General features: G+C 30.0%; 2 protein-coding genes across 3 annotated transcripts; both read left to right on the top strand.

Moving 5' to 3' along the window:
• The first annotated feature begins 54 nt into the window (after nt 1–54).
• On the top strand, nt 55–3,496 carry LOC137822295 (WAT1-related protein At5g40230). Of its 2 annotated transcripts, none has more exons than XM_090294960.1 (7): nt 55–463; nt 554–616; nt 946–1,069; nt 2,201–2,435; nt 2,543–2,701; nt 2,787–2,938; nt 3,019–3,496. In XM_090294960.1, exons 3-7 carry the CDS (start codon nt 1,020–1,022, stop codon nt 3,176–3,178), a joined length of 756 nt encoding a protein of 251 aa, XP_090151086.1. In that variant the 5' UTR covers nt 55–463; nt 554–616; nt 946–1,019; the 3' UTR covers nt 3,179–3,496. The 2 variants fall into 2 exon arrangements, with proteins under 2 accessions (XP_090151086.1, XP_068483281.2); XM_068627180.2 differs by having other exon boundaries at nt 56–463; nt 956–1,069.
• Nucleotides 3,497–8,556: 5,060 nt separating this feature from the next.
• LOC137820270 (WAT1-related protein At1g70260) lies at nt 8,557–11,462 on the top strand. Its single transcript, XM_068624250.2, has 7 exons — nt 8,557–8,922; nt 9,046–9,108; nt 9,247–9,363; nt 10,129–10,369; nt 10,501–10,659; nt 10,742–10,893; nt 11,044–11,462. Exons 1-7 carry the CDS (start codon nt 8,723–8,725, stop codon nt 11,186–11,188), a joined length of 1,077 nt encoding a protein of 358 aa, XP_068480351.1. The 5' UTR covers nt 8,557–8,722; the 3' UTR covers nt 11,189–11,462.
• Nucleotides 11,463–17,661: the final 6,199 nt, after the last annotated feature.

Genomic DNA, 17,661 nt, shown 5'->3' with positions numbered 1-17,661 from the left:
TTTAATTTACAATAATTTAAAGACAGTTATATAAATTATTGAAAACAATGCATTTAAATTACATTTCTGTCCCCAGCAACCAGGCCGTTAGGTCACGTAACCTCTGCTCAGTGACAATCTTGCAGAGTCACCACGATCTAATCCGACGGTTGTGGTACAGAGAAAACCTTGATAGAAACACCGGACAGGATCCAAACTGGTTCATAAGAATGAGGAAGAAACACAGAGTGGAAGTTGACTCTTCTTGAAGATTGCTGCGGATAATAATAAGTGCAATTTATGTGAAAATGGGGAAGTTGACTCTTCCGTTTGTTGGAATGATCATGGCTGAACTTGCTCAGGTTGGGTTAATCATATTGAGCAAACAAGCCATGTCACAAGGAATGACCAATTTCATCTTCATCTTCTATTCCAACGCAATCGCTGCCCTCCTCCTTCTTCCCATTTCCTTCCTTATACACAGGTTACTACCTATCTCTCTGTAAATTATTATCAGTTCCTATTTTTCTGAAGTGGACTTCGCCATTAATGATTGTCTTATAATACTTGGCAGGTTTGAACGTCCTCCAATCACCTTTTCCACCCTTTGTGGATTCTTCCTACTTGCACTGCTCGGGCAAGTTCAAAAATTCACCTTCATCTATATGTGCTCTGCAAAAAAATGTGTTTTCAGTTTTTATACATATTTCTTTTGTTAAACTTGATTTTGTTCTTTATGTTTTTAAATTGATTAATTTACGGACAGTTTTTTACAAAGTGAAAAAGAGACTAAATTCACATAGTTGGATAATTAATTTATTGATTTAAAAGTATAGAGATCAAAACCGATTTTTTCCACAAAATATAGGGAATAATAAAAGCATAGTTTTTCCTATTTCATGTTATACATATGAATGAGCTAAAAAAAACTATTGACTCTAGTGCCTGAAATGCCTTTTGTTTTAGTTTGTTTTAGTTATTTGGCGCAGGCTTTTGGGTACGCTGGGATTTACTACGGCTCAGCTACACTCAGCACATCCATGCTCAACCTCGTTCCTGGTTTTACTTTCATACTTGCTGTTCTCTTTAGGTTCTGCCCATTTCCTTCTTCTTGCTTATGTCCTTGCCCTTCCTTCACTATGTGCTCTTGCTTCCTATACTTAACTCTAGCATGAATTATTTCGTTATGGGGCATTGCGAATGTCATGTTTTGTTCCACAAACTAGATGTGATTTTCAAGTTTTTACTTGCCAATGGGTTAAACGTGTCGTTTTCATGATTTATTGTTTCTTTTCTTAGCTCCAATATGAATGTTTTGAAATATTTTGTTTAGCCAGTTTTTGCAACTTGAAGATGTAACTTACCAAGTATACTTTCGTTTTAATTCTAGAAAGAGTTTATGATTACGGCTGATAATGTAGAGTGTGTTTAACGCTTTATACAAATATATCAATGGTCGTATAACAAGTGTTGGTAATCTCTAAAAAGTATGATAAGTTATAGCTTGCACAAAACGCACACATTAGAAGTTTCATTATAAAGAACATATACATATACGAGTCTCATTAAATATTGTTATCATCAAAATATTTATATAGGGATGGCTTAGTAGTTCTAAATTGGTTAGACCGTCTGAGTCTTAACAAGAGTTTGATTCAAAGTTGGAATTCTAGTGTACATTGGGCTTTCTAACCATAACGACCGGCTTTTTGGGATGGCTCTCCCAAGGTTCTTATCATAGTCTTTGAATTCCATTTCTGGTTTGTTTTTTCAGAATTTCTGTTCCCTTTAGATGAAGTTGTTCCAGATAATCTGGACCTATCCCTCCAAGCACTCTGGTTGTGGCCATCGTAATGATGAATAAAGAGGAAAATTGGACTATGGAGCCTTCTAGTTTTTGTCTAACTCTTTGGTATTCTAGGAGCTATAGATTGATAATTATGTTGTCTTGAAAATGGAAAACATTTCATTTTGGAGTTTGGACACCTGGTGCCAACACGATAACTTTATGATTCCGTATATATATAAACATAAATCTGGATCGATTGATGAGTTCAGTTGGGTTGATGAATTGGAAAGTCTGTTGTAGTTATTTTAAAATTAAAGGCTCGCTAAATATTCACTTTATTTCATTAAAGAGCAAATGATGACATTGTTGTTCTTTCTATTGGTGGTTCACCGCTATAGATTTATTTAAACTTTTCCCACTTTCTGGTTTCAGAATGGAACAATTAGATTGGAGAAAATTTAGCAGCCTAGCTAAGTCCTTGGGAACAATAGTATCAATTTCTGGTGCATTTATTGTGACTTTGTACAAGGGCCCTGCACTTTTGCTGGGAGTGTCATCTGCAAACTCATCTCCGAAGCCACTTTTCACGGATGATTCTAATTGGATACTCGCAGGATTATTTCTTGCTGCTGATTGTGTAATGGCTTCAGCATATATTATTTTACAGGTAAAGTTACCAACGTAGTATTATTGATAGAGCTTCATAATCTGTGATTTCTACCCTCATATTGCAAATACTCTATAATTGCTTAATTGTAATTTGCTATATTACAGGCTTCTATTCTTAAGAAATATCCAGCAGAGTTGATTGTTGTATTCTTTTATTGTTTCTTTGTGGCCATTCAATCTGCTGTGACTTGTTTAGTTGTGGAAAGAGACATCAGTGCTTGGAGCTTGGAACCTAAGTTAAGGTTGCTTGCAGTTTTATACTCGGTAATCAAAATAATTTAAATTACCACTAATAATTATTGCATTATCTTTACCTAGAAGTCTGAACTTCATCTGTAAACATTGACAGGGAGTTATGGGCTCTGCATTTCAAGTTGGTATTATTTCTTGGTGTTTGCACAAGACAGGACCAGTTTTTGTTTCCATGTTCAAGCCCTTAGGAATAGTCATATCAGTGGTTTTAGGTGTTCTCTTCCTCGGAGACGCATTCTATCTTGGAAGGTGAGTTGTGTAGCTTGTGTTTAACTGTACTGTTGAGTTTATTTTATCTAACATGAATTCATTGTTACCATTCAATGCAGTCTGATTGGTGCTATTGTGATTGTTGCCGGGTTTTATTCTGTATTATGGGGGAAAGCCGAAGACATTAAAGATGGTGGAGTGAGAATGATACGTTACCAGAAAGTAGGAGATGAGTTCCTTTTGGAGGAAAACAGCCATGAAGACATACAAGGGCATTAGTTCATTTTAAAAGGATGCTCCAATTCTGCCATCAAATAGGAAGTTTCAGTTGTTTTACTCAGAAGAATAAAGGAATCTGCCCTGTCTCTGAAGTATATTATTTCTCTCCTTTCTTTTGGGGATGAGTACTAGTGTTTACCTATATACTAGTGTGTAGATGTAGTGTCGAACTACAGTTGGAATTTAAAGATGACATCAACCTTGTGAGTTGTAACATCTTTTGTTCATCAAATCTTGAAGACAAGTAATGTTGTAATATCCTTATTCTTGTAAAGAAAAAAAATGTTCTGTGGATACCAAAAGTTTGTCCACACTCTACTCCATGAGAGAGAAAGACTGTGAAGAGGGAGGGGTTGATAACATGGTAGGTGATAAGATTTGACAAAAAGAAAAATGAAAGTGAGATGTTAAATGGGTATTTATATTTGTTGATGTCTACATATCTTTGTTGGAAAAGTAAAATTCATCTAATATGAGCATGAAGTTGCATTTCAAGAAAATAAGAAGCCTAGTTAGAACAATCTATAACATCATTCAGAAATGAAAATCCTACTGCAGTAAACAAAATGCTATGACATCTCGTGGAAATGATAGTTCCAATATCTTCAATGAAGACTACAAAGAAGTGAGTAGGAAAAGTGATAAATATCTGAACAATTTAAACACATTTCTCAACTATTTCTGAAAAACTAAAGTATCTGTATTCTTCAAAATAGTTCGTGGAGCAAATACACTCATTTCCCATTGTAGAAGCAGACCCCCCTTGTTTATGGTCTAGAAAGAGAATTGACTTTTATTTCCTTTCAATTGAACCACTCTGAACTTTTCTCTCCTCTCCCGTCCCCGTCATAAGAGTTCTATTCAGGAATCATAGGTAGGAACTTGAAGAAAAGGTGCATTACTATATGAGAATATACTACACAAATACACACGCTTTAGCTTTTGTTCTCTTCTGCGCTCCTATGCTACCTGATGGAATTAATTGGTAAGATTAGGTTTGAACAATTCGTGTCATTAATCTATACTATAAATTTATGTTGGAATGTTTGCTAATATTGAAATGCAAAATTGATTTTCCAACTTTAAAACAAGCCGAGGCCATAGTCATACGGTTTCTAAGAGCACTTATTGACTTTGTTGATATTCATACACATTGACTTTCATTTAGAATGCAAAATGATGATCCATTTTTCATCATGCTCTCAATGTAGTTCCTATCATTTTGACTTTAATGAATGAAGTTCGTTGTATTAAAAGAGTAAACTCCTTCTGATATATCAGTTGTGTTGACATTGGTCAATATATATTGAAGAAAGAGTGCTTGCTTAGGTGTACAGTTATTGAATTTGGGGAAGGTGGGTATAATATGCCATTTGCTTTTTGGTGAATGACCAGAAAGTTAGGAGTGCTTATAAAGTTAAACATTTTGGTTGAACAAAATCAGTCAATAATTATACCTGTTTTATTTATCTGTTTCAAATATTATACCTGTCTTTTTTAAAAAAAAAAAATCATGTTAAATATTATTATGAAAATTGACATTTCAGTTAGATTGGCATTCCAAATTTTAATTATTATTATTATGAAAAAAAATAAAGAGAATACATAACTACTATGTTAAAAGTGTCCTTAAATTAGTTCTTTGATAGTATGTCTAAATGAAGAAATATTGAGTGTAAGTATATTATTACAATATCGCTTCAGTATAATTAATTAATTGATTGAATAACAAACTAAGACATTGTGTTATATTTTATAAATACACCGACCTTATACATCATTCAGCCCAATATTTTAAAAACGCCAAAGTGATAGTTTTTTATTTTTGGCTTTTCCATTTCAAGCGAAAGAAACTTCCCAATTTTTTTATTTAAAATTATTAAAGGTCGTATACGATGATGAGTTCTAACTTGGAATGAGGAAGCAAAGAAAAGTCATTTTTCCCTTTAAATGTCAATTTGATACTAAACATATATTAATTCATATTAAGTAAATTTATATAAATGGTCTGTTTATCTTAAGCTTGTATGTTTACTCTACTAATTTAACCAAACAAAATGTGATTATGTGAATGCTCTAGTAGGATGTTAACAGATTTGGATCCATTCAATCAAATTGATAGTTTAAATTAAATTAGTTTATATTTTTAAATTCATAAAATATAATTTGATCCAATTCAATGTTAATTAATTTCAGCATTGAATTTATAATTTACAAATATTTTGAACACCCAAGTTAAACTATGAATATGTATTTTTCCTATTATTACTTATTATGGGAATTTTATCTTATAATATTTTTTTTTTATAAATTTTGCTATCATTTTGTTTGTAGAAGTCTATTACAATTAAATATACTAATGACATTTTTTAATAATAGAAACATATGTGATTTTTTTTATAAAATTATATTTAAAAAAAACACATTTATATAGTATTAAATACAATTAATATACTCATGAAAATTAATTGACTTTGATTTTATTTTCTTCTAAATCTAAATTGATCAATAAACACCCTTATTAATTTTGTGACAATGTCGCTTAAAAAAGATGTCAAACTTTTTTCTTTATATGTTTTGGTCCACCTTACAGAATGAAATGATATAAGCACTTATCCATTGCTGTTAGTAGCAAAGCAAATAGATATCCTTATTTTATTTAAATTTTCACTAAGTTGCCTCTGTCAACCCTATTTTATCATTGACCACTTTTATAAAATAAAATTAAAAAAAGAGAGTTAGTGGTAGCACATTGTGGATATTATTGTATAAAAGCTTTTTGTGAGGGGCTCTTGTATATGAAAGGAATTTAAATGAAAGAATAAAAGGGAAGAAGTTCAGCCCTCTCCTCATAGCAACCTTTCACATTCTGAAGGAGCAACAGTAACAATGTTATGGGCTCAGTTTGGTGGTTTCTCCCAACACTGTATTGACTCTGTCAGGCTTGGCCAACAGGCCCACCACCAAGCATGAGTCTTGACGACAACCTGGTGGAGTTTGATTCATTTGACAAAAGTGTGCAAAGATTCATAAAATATTCCACTCTAATACACAAGGTGAAATTAGTAAAATAGTTAAATTAGTTCATATTAGTTTTTCCTTTTCAACTAGTGAGTTACTTGCTTGTTTTTAACTATTAGATTATTCTGTCTTGGTAGTTGTTACATTGATAGTAATTTTGTTACTTATTTTCCATTTCTAAAGTATATATATATATATGTAATTCTCTATTGGTTTTTCATAATAATGAAGAAGATTGATTATTTAATATATTTAAGTTTCAATTATTATTTTGTTATGATATCAAAATACTATTAATGAGTTCTCGTGCACATTTCAATGACTGATGAAATGACATATTCCTATATTTTACAGATGCATGTAATGCATCAAATTCTCTATACATCCATTTGAATGAAAGTTCATCTACCGTTCTTGTGTTGTCACTATTCACTAACAAGAACTATCACAATTGGTCTAGTGCGACGAGGATGAGCTTGTCAATGAAGAACAAATTAGGGTTTGTAGATGGCACATTGGCAAAACCACCAAAAAACCATGCAGTTTTTCCTTTTCGAGAACGAGGGAACATGTTGGTTCTCAGTTGGCTGATAAAATCAATGAGCATGGAGATTGTACAGTCATTCTCTAGCGTGAGAAGACTTCAAATGTGTGGAAGGAACTTGGTAAGATATTTTCTCACACTTTAGAATATCACAAATTCAAGAAGAAATCTTCAATCAAAGGCAATATGACAATTTTGTCTCAAAATGCTACACTTCTTGAAATCTCTATGGGACGAATTAGATGTTTTGAATCCTCTCCCTGTTTGTATGTGCAACCCCAAATGTTTATCCAGCACAATCAAGAACATTGAAGAAGAACAAAACAAAAATTAGGTGGTTAGATTCTTGAGAGGGTTGAATGATCAATATTCAGGGGTTAGATCACAAATCATGTTATTAGACACTCTTCCCAATGTGACCCTAATCACTTAGCAAGAATGATAATTTCAATTGTTTCAAATCTCATAATTAGTATTTCCTAAACATTGGTTCCTCTCTAATCATGATGATCCAATAAGCAAATTACTACGATAAGATCCTCATGTGAAGTTGAGTATCAAACACTTGCAAAAACAATATGTGAAATACAATGGTTTTCTTATTTGCTACAAGATCTACAACTTGTTGAGTCCTCACATGTGTCACTCTTCTACGATAATCATCTCGCAATTCATATTGCTCATAATCTCAACTTTCATGAATACACAAAACATATCAAGTTAGACTACCACATTGTTCAAGAAAAGCTCAACCAAGGACTTATTCATCTCATACATTTCTCTTCAACACAACAATTTGCTGACATTTACACAAAACATTTGATCATTGCACCATTTAGATCCATTTCTTCCAATGGGAATGATTGATATTAATTTTTCAGTTTGAGGGGGCTAATACACAAAATCAAAATGGTCCAATTAATTAACTTTATACTCTAAAGTCTAAGGTATATATATGTTATTTAAAAGTGGATTTTTTCATTCACTTATATACTATAAAATGTTTTTATCTCTAATCGATGTGAGATTGACAATATACACCTCATGTTGATGCCCTCAAACTAATGCGTGAGACTATATATTTATAGTGATCTTCAAATAGTAGGTAGCCTAATAGGTCAACAAACTCTCACTAGATAAACTCTAATACCATATTAAACCGTAAACTTTAAACATAACTTAACTTTATAAAAACAAATTTATATCCATTAAAATATTTTTATTTATAGTGTTACATATAAAATAAGATTAACCATTTAATATATTCAATTGTTATTTTATTGGACGCAGTAACATTGAGATGCTAATTGAATATTTCATAATTACATAAAAACGTGCAGGTTTATATGCAGGCGATATTAAATATTCTCAATGGTAGGGCCATAAAAGATGTATACCACTAATACATTCCAAACCATACAAGAAAGCTTTCCCTTATTGGTCCAGAATTATTCATGTATTATACCATGGTTAAAAACTACATAAACAAGCCAGATCATTTGTACATATAAAAGTGTTTTTTAACCTTTGGTTCGAAGAGAAAATGTGAAATTAAGACAAAAAGAAGAGAGGACAAATAATGAACGGAAATATGAGCACAAGATCTACCCAAAATAAATAAAAAATAAATGATTTCAAGCTACTTGGGACGTCAGCTTTGGTCCTTTGTTTAAGAATTTGGGACACACGAGTTGCAACTTCTCCTCCAAAGTAGCTTCCCCATTTTGTGAAGGGTTATACTTGCATGGCCCCATGTCTTCTATTCCTCTCTCTTTGCTTCTTATATATATTAGGAAGAGAAAGCAAGCTTTTCAACACCAACTCAATATAAGAGGGTAAGAGAGGTTGTTCTTGGAGCTCAAGCTCCTACTTAGGGTGTGCATATATAAAGCACCTTTAGTTATTAGTAAGAAAGGAAGAGCTTTATATACCACCACTCACATATATCACTCTCTAAGTGAGAACACAAGAAAATTCAAATGGAGGGTAGGACTGAGATGTCTGAGGTGCTGCCATTCATAATCATGGTGATTATGGAAGGTTGGACCATAGGACTCACCATTTTTGCAAAAACTGCAATCACTAATGGAATGAGCCCATTGGTGTTCATAGTGTATACCAATGCTTTGGCCACTATAATACTGTTCCCTTGTTCCTTTTTATCACACAAGGAGGACAGGTCTCTCTCTTCCTAGATCTTTTTCTTTTTCCTTAAGACTCAAGTTGCTAGCAACATGCACAAAGTTGTTTGCATGGAAGATTTGTTTTGGTTCTGATCTTCAATGTTCTCTTTTTTGCACAGAAAGGAGCTGCCAACGTTTACTTTCTCTTTGTTCAAGCGATTCTTGTTCCTTGGTTTTATAGGGTATACATGCATTTCTCTCTCTTGAGGGTTCTTGAATAATTGAATTAAACTTTTATGCATTTTTTATGTCCTTCGAATACCTCATATGTGCATTTATTGGTTACAGTATTCATGATTTTACATTGATGGATTTTGCAGGATAAGCATGGCTCAGAGCTTTTTATTCCTGGGTCTAACTTATAGTTCGCCAATTCTTGTGTGTGCCATGGGCCTCTTGATTCCAACGTTTAACTTTCTTCTCTCTCTCATTCTCAGGTATCCTCAAAAACTTTCAGTGACTTGATTGTTTATACACCTCTTCATTTCGATCATATTGCACATTTGCCATGTAACAGGGTGTATCAAAAGATTTATGCGATATAACTTTATTAGTAACTTGTAAAATTGTATATATATAAAAAAATAATACATGTATAATTTTTAAAAAGTAAAACGTTAATGGGTATCAAAACGGCTTTAGATCATTTCTACGAATGTAAAATAAAATTTGGATGTGAACTTTTATTCCAACTTACTCGTTAATAATCTTGCACAAGAAAGATTATTATTTCATTTTTTTAATATAAGAAATGAGAACTATAAACACAGAAAACAGTTTATATATCCAATTATCATTACTATGAGTAAATTTAATATTTTTTTTCAATTAATATTATACAAGAAAAAATAAATTATTTTTTCTCATAAATTAAAATTAATTTATACTTAAATGAAATAAGTTTAGTAAAAAAAATCATATATTCAACCAAATGTATACTATAATCAAATAAATAAAACTGTGTGAATAATTTATTAAGTTTTATGAAAATATTCCAAAAGTTATGTTTATCGTGAATTCAATTTAGTTGATAATAAATATATATAATGAACAAAATTTTAAAATCTAATAATAATATAGCTTTTGATCATATACTTGAAGGATGGATACTAAAAAAATACACATATATATGTTTAAGAGATGAAAAGTATGATGTGAAGTGTATAACTAAACTTATAATAAATGATTGAGTTTTATTTCAGGAAGACAGAGTTGAATTTGAGAAGCCCTGGTATCCAAGTCCAAGTAATTGGTATCCTGGTATCAATAATGGGAGCAGTGTTAGCTGAGTTCTGGAAGGGACCACTTATAAGACCCTCTTCTCACCACCTTCTACAAACTAAACAACTTCTTGTCTTCTCCTCAACACCAGAGTTTTGGCTTCTTGGTGGCGCTTTGCTTGCTACAGCTTTTTTCTCTCTTTCACTTTCCAACGTTATCCAAGTATGCACCTTCTCTTTTAATTTTCAAACCCCTTTTCATACTTTTTTCTGTTCTTAAAATATTTCCCTTTTGAATGAATCTTCATGGTAATTAATTCAAGGTTGTTCTTAATTTACTTTTCACCCTGCTAGAAAGAAACCCTCCAGCTATATCCAGAACCAATGAAGGTGATTTCTTATTCTAGCTTAATTGGAACGATCCTCAGTGCAACAGTGTCGTGTTTTGTTGAGAGGGACATAAATACTTGGAAGATAAAACGTAACAAGGATCTTATTCTCATTGTTCTAACTGTGAGTATCAACAGTACATATAGTTGAATCTCATTGATATGCATAATTAAATAAATGTGTTGATGAGAAATATATGTAACAGGCACTAGTTGGAGGTGTGATTCGTCCAAATATTCAAGTATGGTTAACTAGCCTGAAGGGTCCACTCTATGTGTCACTGTTCAAGCCCTTTGGTATTGCCTTCGCCACTACTTTTGGACTTTGCTTCTTCTCTAACAGTCTTCATTATGGAAGGTACTTGAATTCTCTTCACCCCAGATGGAGATTTTTATACGTCTTTTCTTTTCTGAAGTAATTAATTATGCACAAGACTTTTGGTTCACTTGATTTGTCTTTATCTCTCCTTTATACGTAATTTGTTTTTATTTGATTTTTTTTTTGCAGTGTGATAGGAGCAACTTTACTTGGAATGGGATATTATACAGTGATATATGGACAAATCAAAGGAAATGAAGACGAGACAAGCGGTGACGATAGCTCTGATTCTTTGGACAAGATACCTCTTCTGCAAGAAAAGATGGAAGTTTGAACAGTTATTATCATCATCATAATTTTTTCTCTCTTTCGTGTGAATAAAAGTTCGAAAGAAATGGTAGAGGAATTCATCTATTTACCAGAACTTCCTCCATACCATATCGTTTCAAACCGATCGTGATAGAACTTTCCAGCTATATATATAACATGAAACATGTAAGTATGCAAAACAAAAAAGGTGGAATTTGAGACTTTTAATTATAATATCTTCGTTGTACAAAATTTTCTGTGTATATAACATGTATATCCATGGCTACTGCATTGCTGTACGTGACCCACATATTTCTTGTCCAGTCATTCAAATTTCCCATCGAGGTTATATAAAAGAAATTCACAAAACAGCCAAAACATGCACAGTATAAGGGTGATGAACTCTTCAAATGAGAACCAGACTTTTTGGTTGAAAAAGACAGCCAAAATCATCATTAGACAAACTAAAAATTATAAATTTAAGTGCATGATATTATTATAAAATCAAAAGCTAAAAGAAATTTTCAAAAAAATAGACTTAATATTCCAAAGATAAAGTGTACAAAAGATGCTTTTATTCGAAATACAATAGTTTTACAAAGCCCTTATCAAGATAAAAAGACGAACCATAAGAGAAATGCATCTTTTCTTCTGCTACATCTATTAATATTGGTGGTGAGTGATCAGTGCCATAAATAATATTAAATTACTTAATAATTGGCGCATTTAATTTTAAATTAAGTTGTCATCTAATATTTATGTTAAATAGTTGTTTTTTATGTTTAAATTAGTAGTTTTTTTAAACTTTGGACGCAACTAGAATATGCCTTATAATAGATACTGATTGATTTATTACTGATCTTATATCTTCCATGGTGATAAAATATTTTTGGACTAGGGATGAATCACCCATTGAACAATTCATAAATTTAACATGAGTATAAGATTATAAGATCTTTCCTAGTAAATTATAGTTTGCCTGTAGGATTGAACCTTGATTAATAGCTGATGTAAAAATAAATAAAAAAAACTTGTCAACAGTCACATTAATTTCCTTGTTTCATTTAGTATTGTTCAATTAGTCAAACTGGTTCTAAATTCATTCAATAAGATTTTAGTGGTTTCTTTTTAAAACTTATATATCTATATATTTCATTGCTTTCTTTTAAATTGTCATTTCTTAATAAAAAAAATATTTATTTTATTTGTTATTTTTTTTAAACTTAAGATAGCATATTTTTATTTGATTATATCTTGAAATAATTAACATGAAAAAAATAGTCATAATAACATAGAGAAATAAAATTATATATAAATGTATATTAAAATTAAAAAATATAATAGATAACTTACTTAAAGTTATATTAAAAATAAAAAAAAATCAAATATTCTTCTTAATTTAAATGAAAACTATTAAATTATTATTATAAAATAATGGCAGAAGTAAATATTTTTTATATTGTTTTGTGCAATTAAAACAAGACATTTTATCATAATAACTTATATAGTGACATTTGATAAAATAATTTATTACACTGATGAACAAGATAAAATTATTATTGTTCTAATTGGAAAGGACACCGGTGAGACATACATTGGACGGAACAAGATGAATTAAAGTTTTATCCTTTTTACTATAAGTTTTTATTTCTTCATCTTCAGAATTAATTTTTACTTGTTCATGTTCTATAAATAAATATGTACGCCACTTCTGTTTATGTCAGCAATTTGCTAGCAACCACCATAGATGCCGGTGGACCTCCACCGAGGGCCCACCCACCCACCATGACCATCTTTCAGGGACCCACCTCATATCATTTGGCCAAAATGGTGGTATCCGACTAGTTAAGGTTGTTTTTCTAATAAAAAAGAGAGACTAAAATGTGACCTAAACATACAGTCTCTGAACCAAAAAAGAAATGTAGTGTATGGAATTCCATCTTTAACTATAGTGCCTTAATACTTTTATTATGCGCATAAATCTTGTCTTTACCTTAATCTACAGTTATGTTTTCATTATCCACCAAACTTTTGTCATGTCAAGATTTAGTATAAATAAACTATAGAAAGGCCAAAACATCACATTCAATCTAAAATAGTAATATACATTTTTAGAAATGCTTTTACTTGCGGATAAAAAAAATACTTATATATTATTAATCTATTTAATTTTATCTAATGTCGAACTTTCGAACTCATCTTTTATTATATATTTTTTTCTATTTGGAAACAAATGGCATGAGATATGGAAGTGTAACCCATGAAACCACATGTGTACTAAAGAAGCTAAGCTTCAAATACATGAAGTGAATTGTCATTTATTTTCTTTTAGAGAGAACTTGTTCCTCCCAATTTAAGAGACTTCTCTTCTTTTTCTTCTTTTCCTTCTTTTCCTTCTTTCCACACCCTCCATATATAATCTCTCTCATATGTTAACTCTATTTTTTTTTCTTTAAGTAGCGAGAATATACATTAACTTCAAGGTTGGTTAACTCAATCTTTATGACACTTTTTTAGGAGTCAACTCCATCTGCAAAATAGTAATAGTAGAAATAATGCTGATTTTTTTCAACTATTTTGGGCTACTAAAGCAATGTCAAATGCACTTGGGTTGACTTGGAGGATTACCGTGGAGAAAGTGACTACGAGAACAAGCCTAGTTAGAAAGGGAATAAATTTAGATACTTTGCTAAGCTCTGTTTAGAGCAGAAGGAAACTGTTGAACATCTCTTTTTTACGTGTAATGTTGCATCTACAGTTTGGAATTTGTGTAATGGTTGGATTGGAATCCAATATGTTTCACACAACTCTCATTTGAATATTTTTTTTGTAATTTCACTATTTTAAGCTAGATAAAAAACAAAATAATGTATGGAAAGAGTTATGGATTGTTATTGTCAGCATTATATGAGATCATAGATATAACAGTTTTTAATGATGTCAGATAGATGCTGAGGACATTTTTTACACGACAGGATTTTTTACACAATAGCTAAGCATTTACTCATGGAGGGTACTACATGCTAGTTTTATGTGGCATTGGAATTCTAAAGTGTGGTTTACTTTTGGATAATGCAATACTATGATCCCTTAGCTCTGTGTCAATAATGATGGAACCAACCACCAAAGTAATGGCTGCATATGAAATTACTCTAGGCTATGTGGAGTTTAAAGCAAGTGAGGGTGATCTATATGCTAAACAAGCTCAAGTTGATATGTTTAATGTTTAGAACTAATATAAACAAGGTAATGTTATGCTAAACATTTTTTGTGGAGGTTGGGAGCAAGCTAGGACTTGAAAGGGATTAAAGAAAATGTAATGTAGAATACCTAGCTAACAGTTCTACCTCTTATTTGGAACTTATAACTGAGTTTTTTTGAAATATTTCTTTTTTTTAGTCTTAGGCTCATAACAACTTTGTTTCTTTGTGTTTAGAATTGTGTTCTTGGCTAAGAAGCCCAGGTATGGATACGACACAAACACGGATACAAAGATACGGTTAAACTGAAAATTATAGGACACGGGACACGACTATATATAAATTTAAATGTAGTAATATATTTTGTTATATGAAAAAAAATCAAGAAAAACATAATGTTTAACTTTTACTTTTTTGAAGATTTTAATATTTTGTTTGAGATTTTATCATATTTATGTGAGATTTAGTGTGGAAAAGAAGAGGTCTTTAAAACATTGAACAACGTTTTTTTTTCTAGCTTTTCTGACGTGTTCAAGGAGAGAAACATGTCTCCTCCGACGTATCCAGAAAAGGGTCGTTTCCGACCCAATAAAAAACGTCTAACACCGTGTCGGTCACGCTTCCGCTGCGTGTCCGTGTCTGCTGTGTATCAAAAACACCGACGACACCTTTTTAACGGTATCCGAGCTTCATAGGTTCTTGGTAGAACTAATTAACAAGCTCTAGGCACATCTATGTAATCAATAATATTATAGGTGTTTTGTATGACTTTTTAAAGATCTGCTGATATTTATTAGGATATTTTTTTGCTTGATGTTATTTTTGTTGAGTTATGCAGGAATCATAACGTTAGTTGTAATAGATGGAAGCATTCCTAAAATATTTTAAATTTATTCATTATTTGTTAAATAAAAAAAATTCTCCATTTATTAGTTGTTATTAACAATTTTCACTCAACTTTTAAAAGGAAGGAGTGATGTACCATTAGAATTATCTCTTAAAGTCCTCTTTTCTTTTAATATTTGTTTAATCTACTTAAAAGAAAAATGAGAGAGCATCTTATTGTTTTCTTCATTTATATAAAACATAAATGTTACTAAATTTTTTTATTTATTTTTATATTGTTCTTCTTTACTCATATCTTATTTTTTAGCTATTAATTTATTAGTTTTATAGCCATCAGTGATATTAGAGACTTTAAGTCACCGATATTAATTATTTTGCTGCAACACACGTATACAGTATTGGATATAGGAAAATTCTTATTATGATATTCCACGTTTGATAAAAATATACTAGTAATATAGTGTAGCAGTATGATAATTTTTATGTTTTAAAAAATTAATAAAATTTAGTCATTCGAAATATAATTTAGGAATTTAATAATTTTAATCACTCTTGTATTTTGTTGAAAGTTTTCCATGCGAGAAAGTTTGAATCATATAAAGCGTGAGTTAAACAAAATCTTCTATAACTACTACACGAAAATCATGAAATAGAAGAGACAAAAAATAATTAGTTACTATAGTGACTAGATTAAAAAAATTTGATTTCTAAATTAGTTTCTATTATTGTTAAATAGTTTCTAAATTGGTATCTAATTAGCGACCAAGATTTTTGCTACCAAATTTAGAATTTAAATAATTAGTAGTTAAAACTTTGGTAGCTAATTAGATACTAATTTTATAAACTATTTAACAATAAAAAAAACTAATTTAGAAACCATCTTTTTTTAGTTTCTAGAATAGTCTCTAACTTAGTTACTAGAAAATGAAAATCATAATTGTGGTTTATGGAACCTTGTTTTTGTTAGGGAAGATGCGGACCGGCCTATAGTCAGCTACCAAAAAGTGCGGGGCACACTCACTAAGCTAGTTCGTTGACTTGCTTTGGTCCGTCCTGCGTAACCCGTACCTCATGCGGGTTAACAACGGGGCAGGGCGGGTTGGCCGCTGGCCTGCATAAATAAAAAATAAAATTAAAAAATCATACTTCATTCATCCATTATTGTAGAGTGACCTTTATTTTATTTAAAAAAAATGAATGTTTTATTTTAATCATTTAAAGGAGTTAGTATTAAGAGTGACAGTAAATTTAGTTTTAAGTAAAGTCTTATATATAAAATTTGTTAATAAAAAGATAATATAAAGAAGAGATTTCAATAGGATAGTTAAAAAATTAGTCTTTTTCATTAAAATATTTTGTAGCAAAACTTTGATAAGATACTTTTATATATTTACATACATATATAAAAAAAAATAGATGTAAAACAAAATTTTAATTATTTTTAATTAAAAATTCCAACAATCCTCATACTTGAATTTGTAGTTTTATCTTAATTTAACGGATTGAAACACAAATAAAATTTTAATTTTTCAATAATAAAAATAGGATTTTTTTATAATTAATAAAATTTTAATTTAAAAAAAAAAATTTAATACGAACTGATCCACACACTCGCAAATTATCTCTTATGAGCCAAATCCATATTTTATGAGCCAAACTCATAACATGGCTATGCGCCGGCGAACAAACCCACATTCCACCCCTAATTGTATGTCCACTGCAAACCAATCAAAATTGGGCTCTTCAAGAATAGAATTTCAACCAGGTATTTGCTCTTTTTTATATAAAAGAACGGTTTTTAACAAAAACAATTAAAATTGTAAGATAATGCATTTTAAATAAATTTATTTTAAACTAGTTTTTAATAAAATGATAATATTTTAAAATGCATTTATTATTTTTAAAATGGAAAATAATTTAAAAACTTTAATTTAGTTTATTTAATATTAATAATAAATTTATTAGTATATTTTTATTCATGAATTAATAAATTAATTATTTTTTATTTATTTAATTTTAATATATTAATACATTTATTTATTTTACATAAATTTGTTGTTAATACATTAAAAGATTATATAAAATTATTATTATGATTAAAATAAATTTGTAAAGTAAATAGAAACATTTAATTTAAAAGTATTGATGTTTGAAATTATTTTTTTTAATTCATTTTTAGAAACAAAAAAAAAATGTTTTCAATTTGTTATTGTTTTAAATTTATTTTATATAAAATTAAAAGCGTAAAATTTAATTTTAAGAATAAAAAATAATACTTTGAATACAAATTGAGATTTTAAATTTATATTTAAATTAAAAAAATAGTATTTTTATTTTTATTAATTGAAACATTTTAAAATTTTATTATTATTAGCATTAAGGTTAATTTATTTATATTATTAAATATGTAAAATTAGTGTTAGTTTTAAAAATATTATTACAGATAAATTTA

Source organism: Phaseolus vulgaris, chromosome 9, assembly GCF_051622355.1.
Source record: "Phaseolus vulgaris cultivar YP4 chromosome 9, ASM5162235v1, whole genome shotgun sequence".
Classification (NCBI taxonomy): Eukaryota; Viridiplantae; Streptophyta; class Magnoliopsida; order Fabales; family Fabaceae; genus Phaseolus; species Phaseolus vulgaris.
Note: the sequence above shows the minus strand (reverse complement) of the source record. Positions and strands in the feature narration are given on the sequence as shown.

Coding starts and splice junctions, on each gene's coding strand:
- LOC137822295 (XM_068627180.2), top strand. CDS start 288: ATGGGGAAGTTGACTCTTCCGTTTGTTGGAATGATCATGGCTGAACTT. Junction 464..553: donor ATTTCCTTCCTTATACACAG/GTTACTACCTAT, acceptor AATACTTGGCAG/GTTTGAACGTCCTCCAATCA. Junction 617..955: donor TTCCTACTTGCACTGCTCGG/GCAAGTTCAAAA, acceptor AGTTTGTTTTAG/TTATTTGGCGCAGGCTTTTG.
- LOC137820270 (XM_068624250.2), top strand. CDS start 8,723: ATGGAGGGTAGGACTGAGATGTCTGAGGTGCTGCCATTCATAATCATG. Junction 8,923..9,045: donor TTATCACACAAGGAGGACAG/GTCTCTCTCTTC, acceptor TTTTTTGCACAG/AAAGGAGCTGCCAACGTTTA. Junction 9,109..9,246: donor TTGTTCCTTGGTTTTATAGG/GTATACATGCAT, acceptor TGGATTTTGCAG/GATAAGCATGGCTCAGAGCT.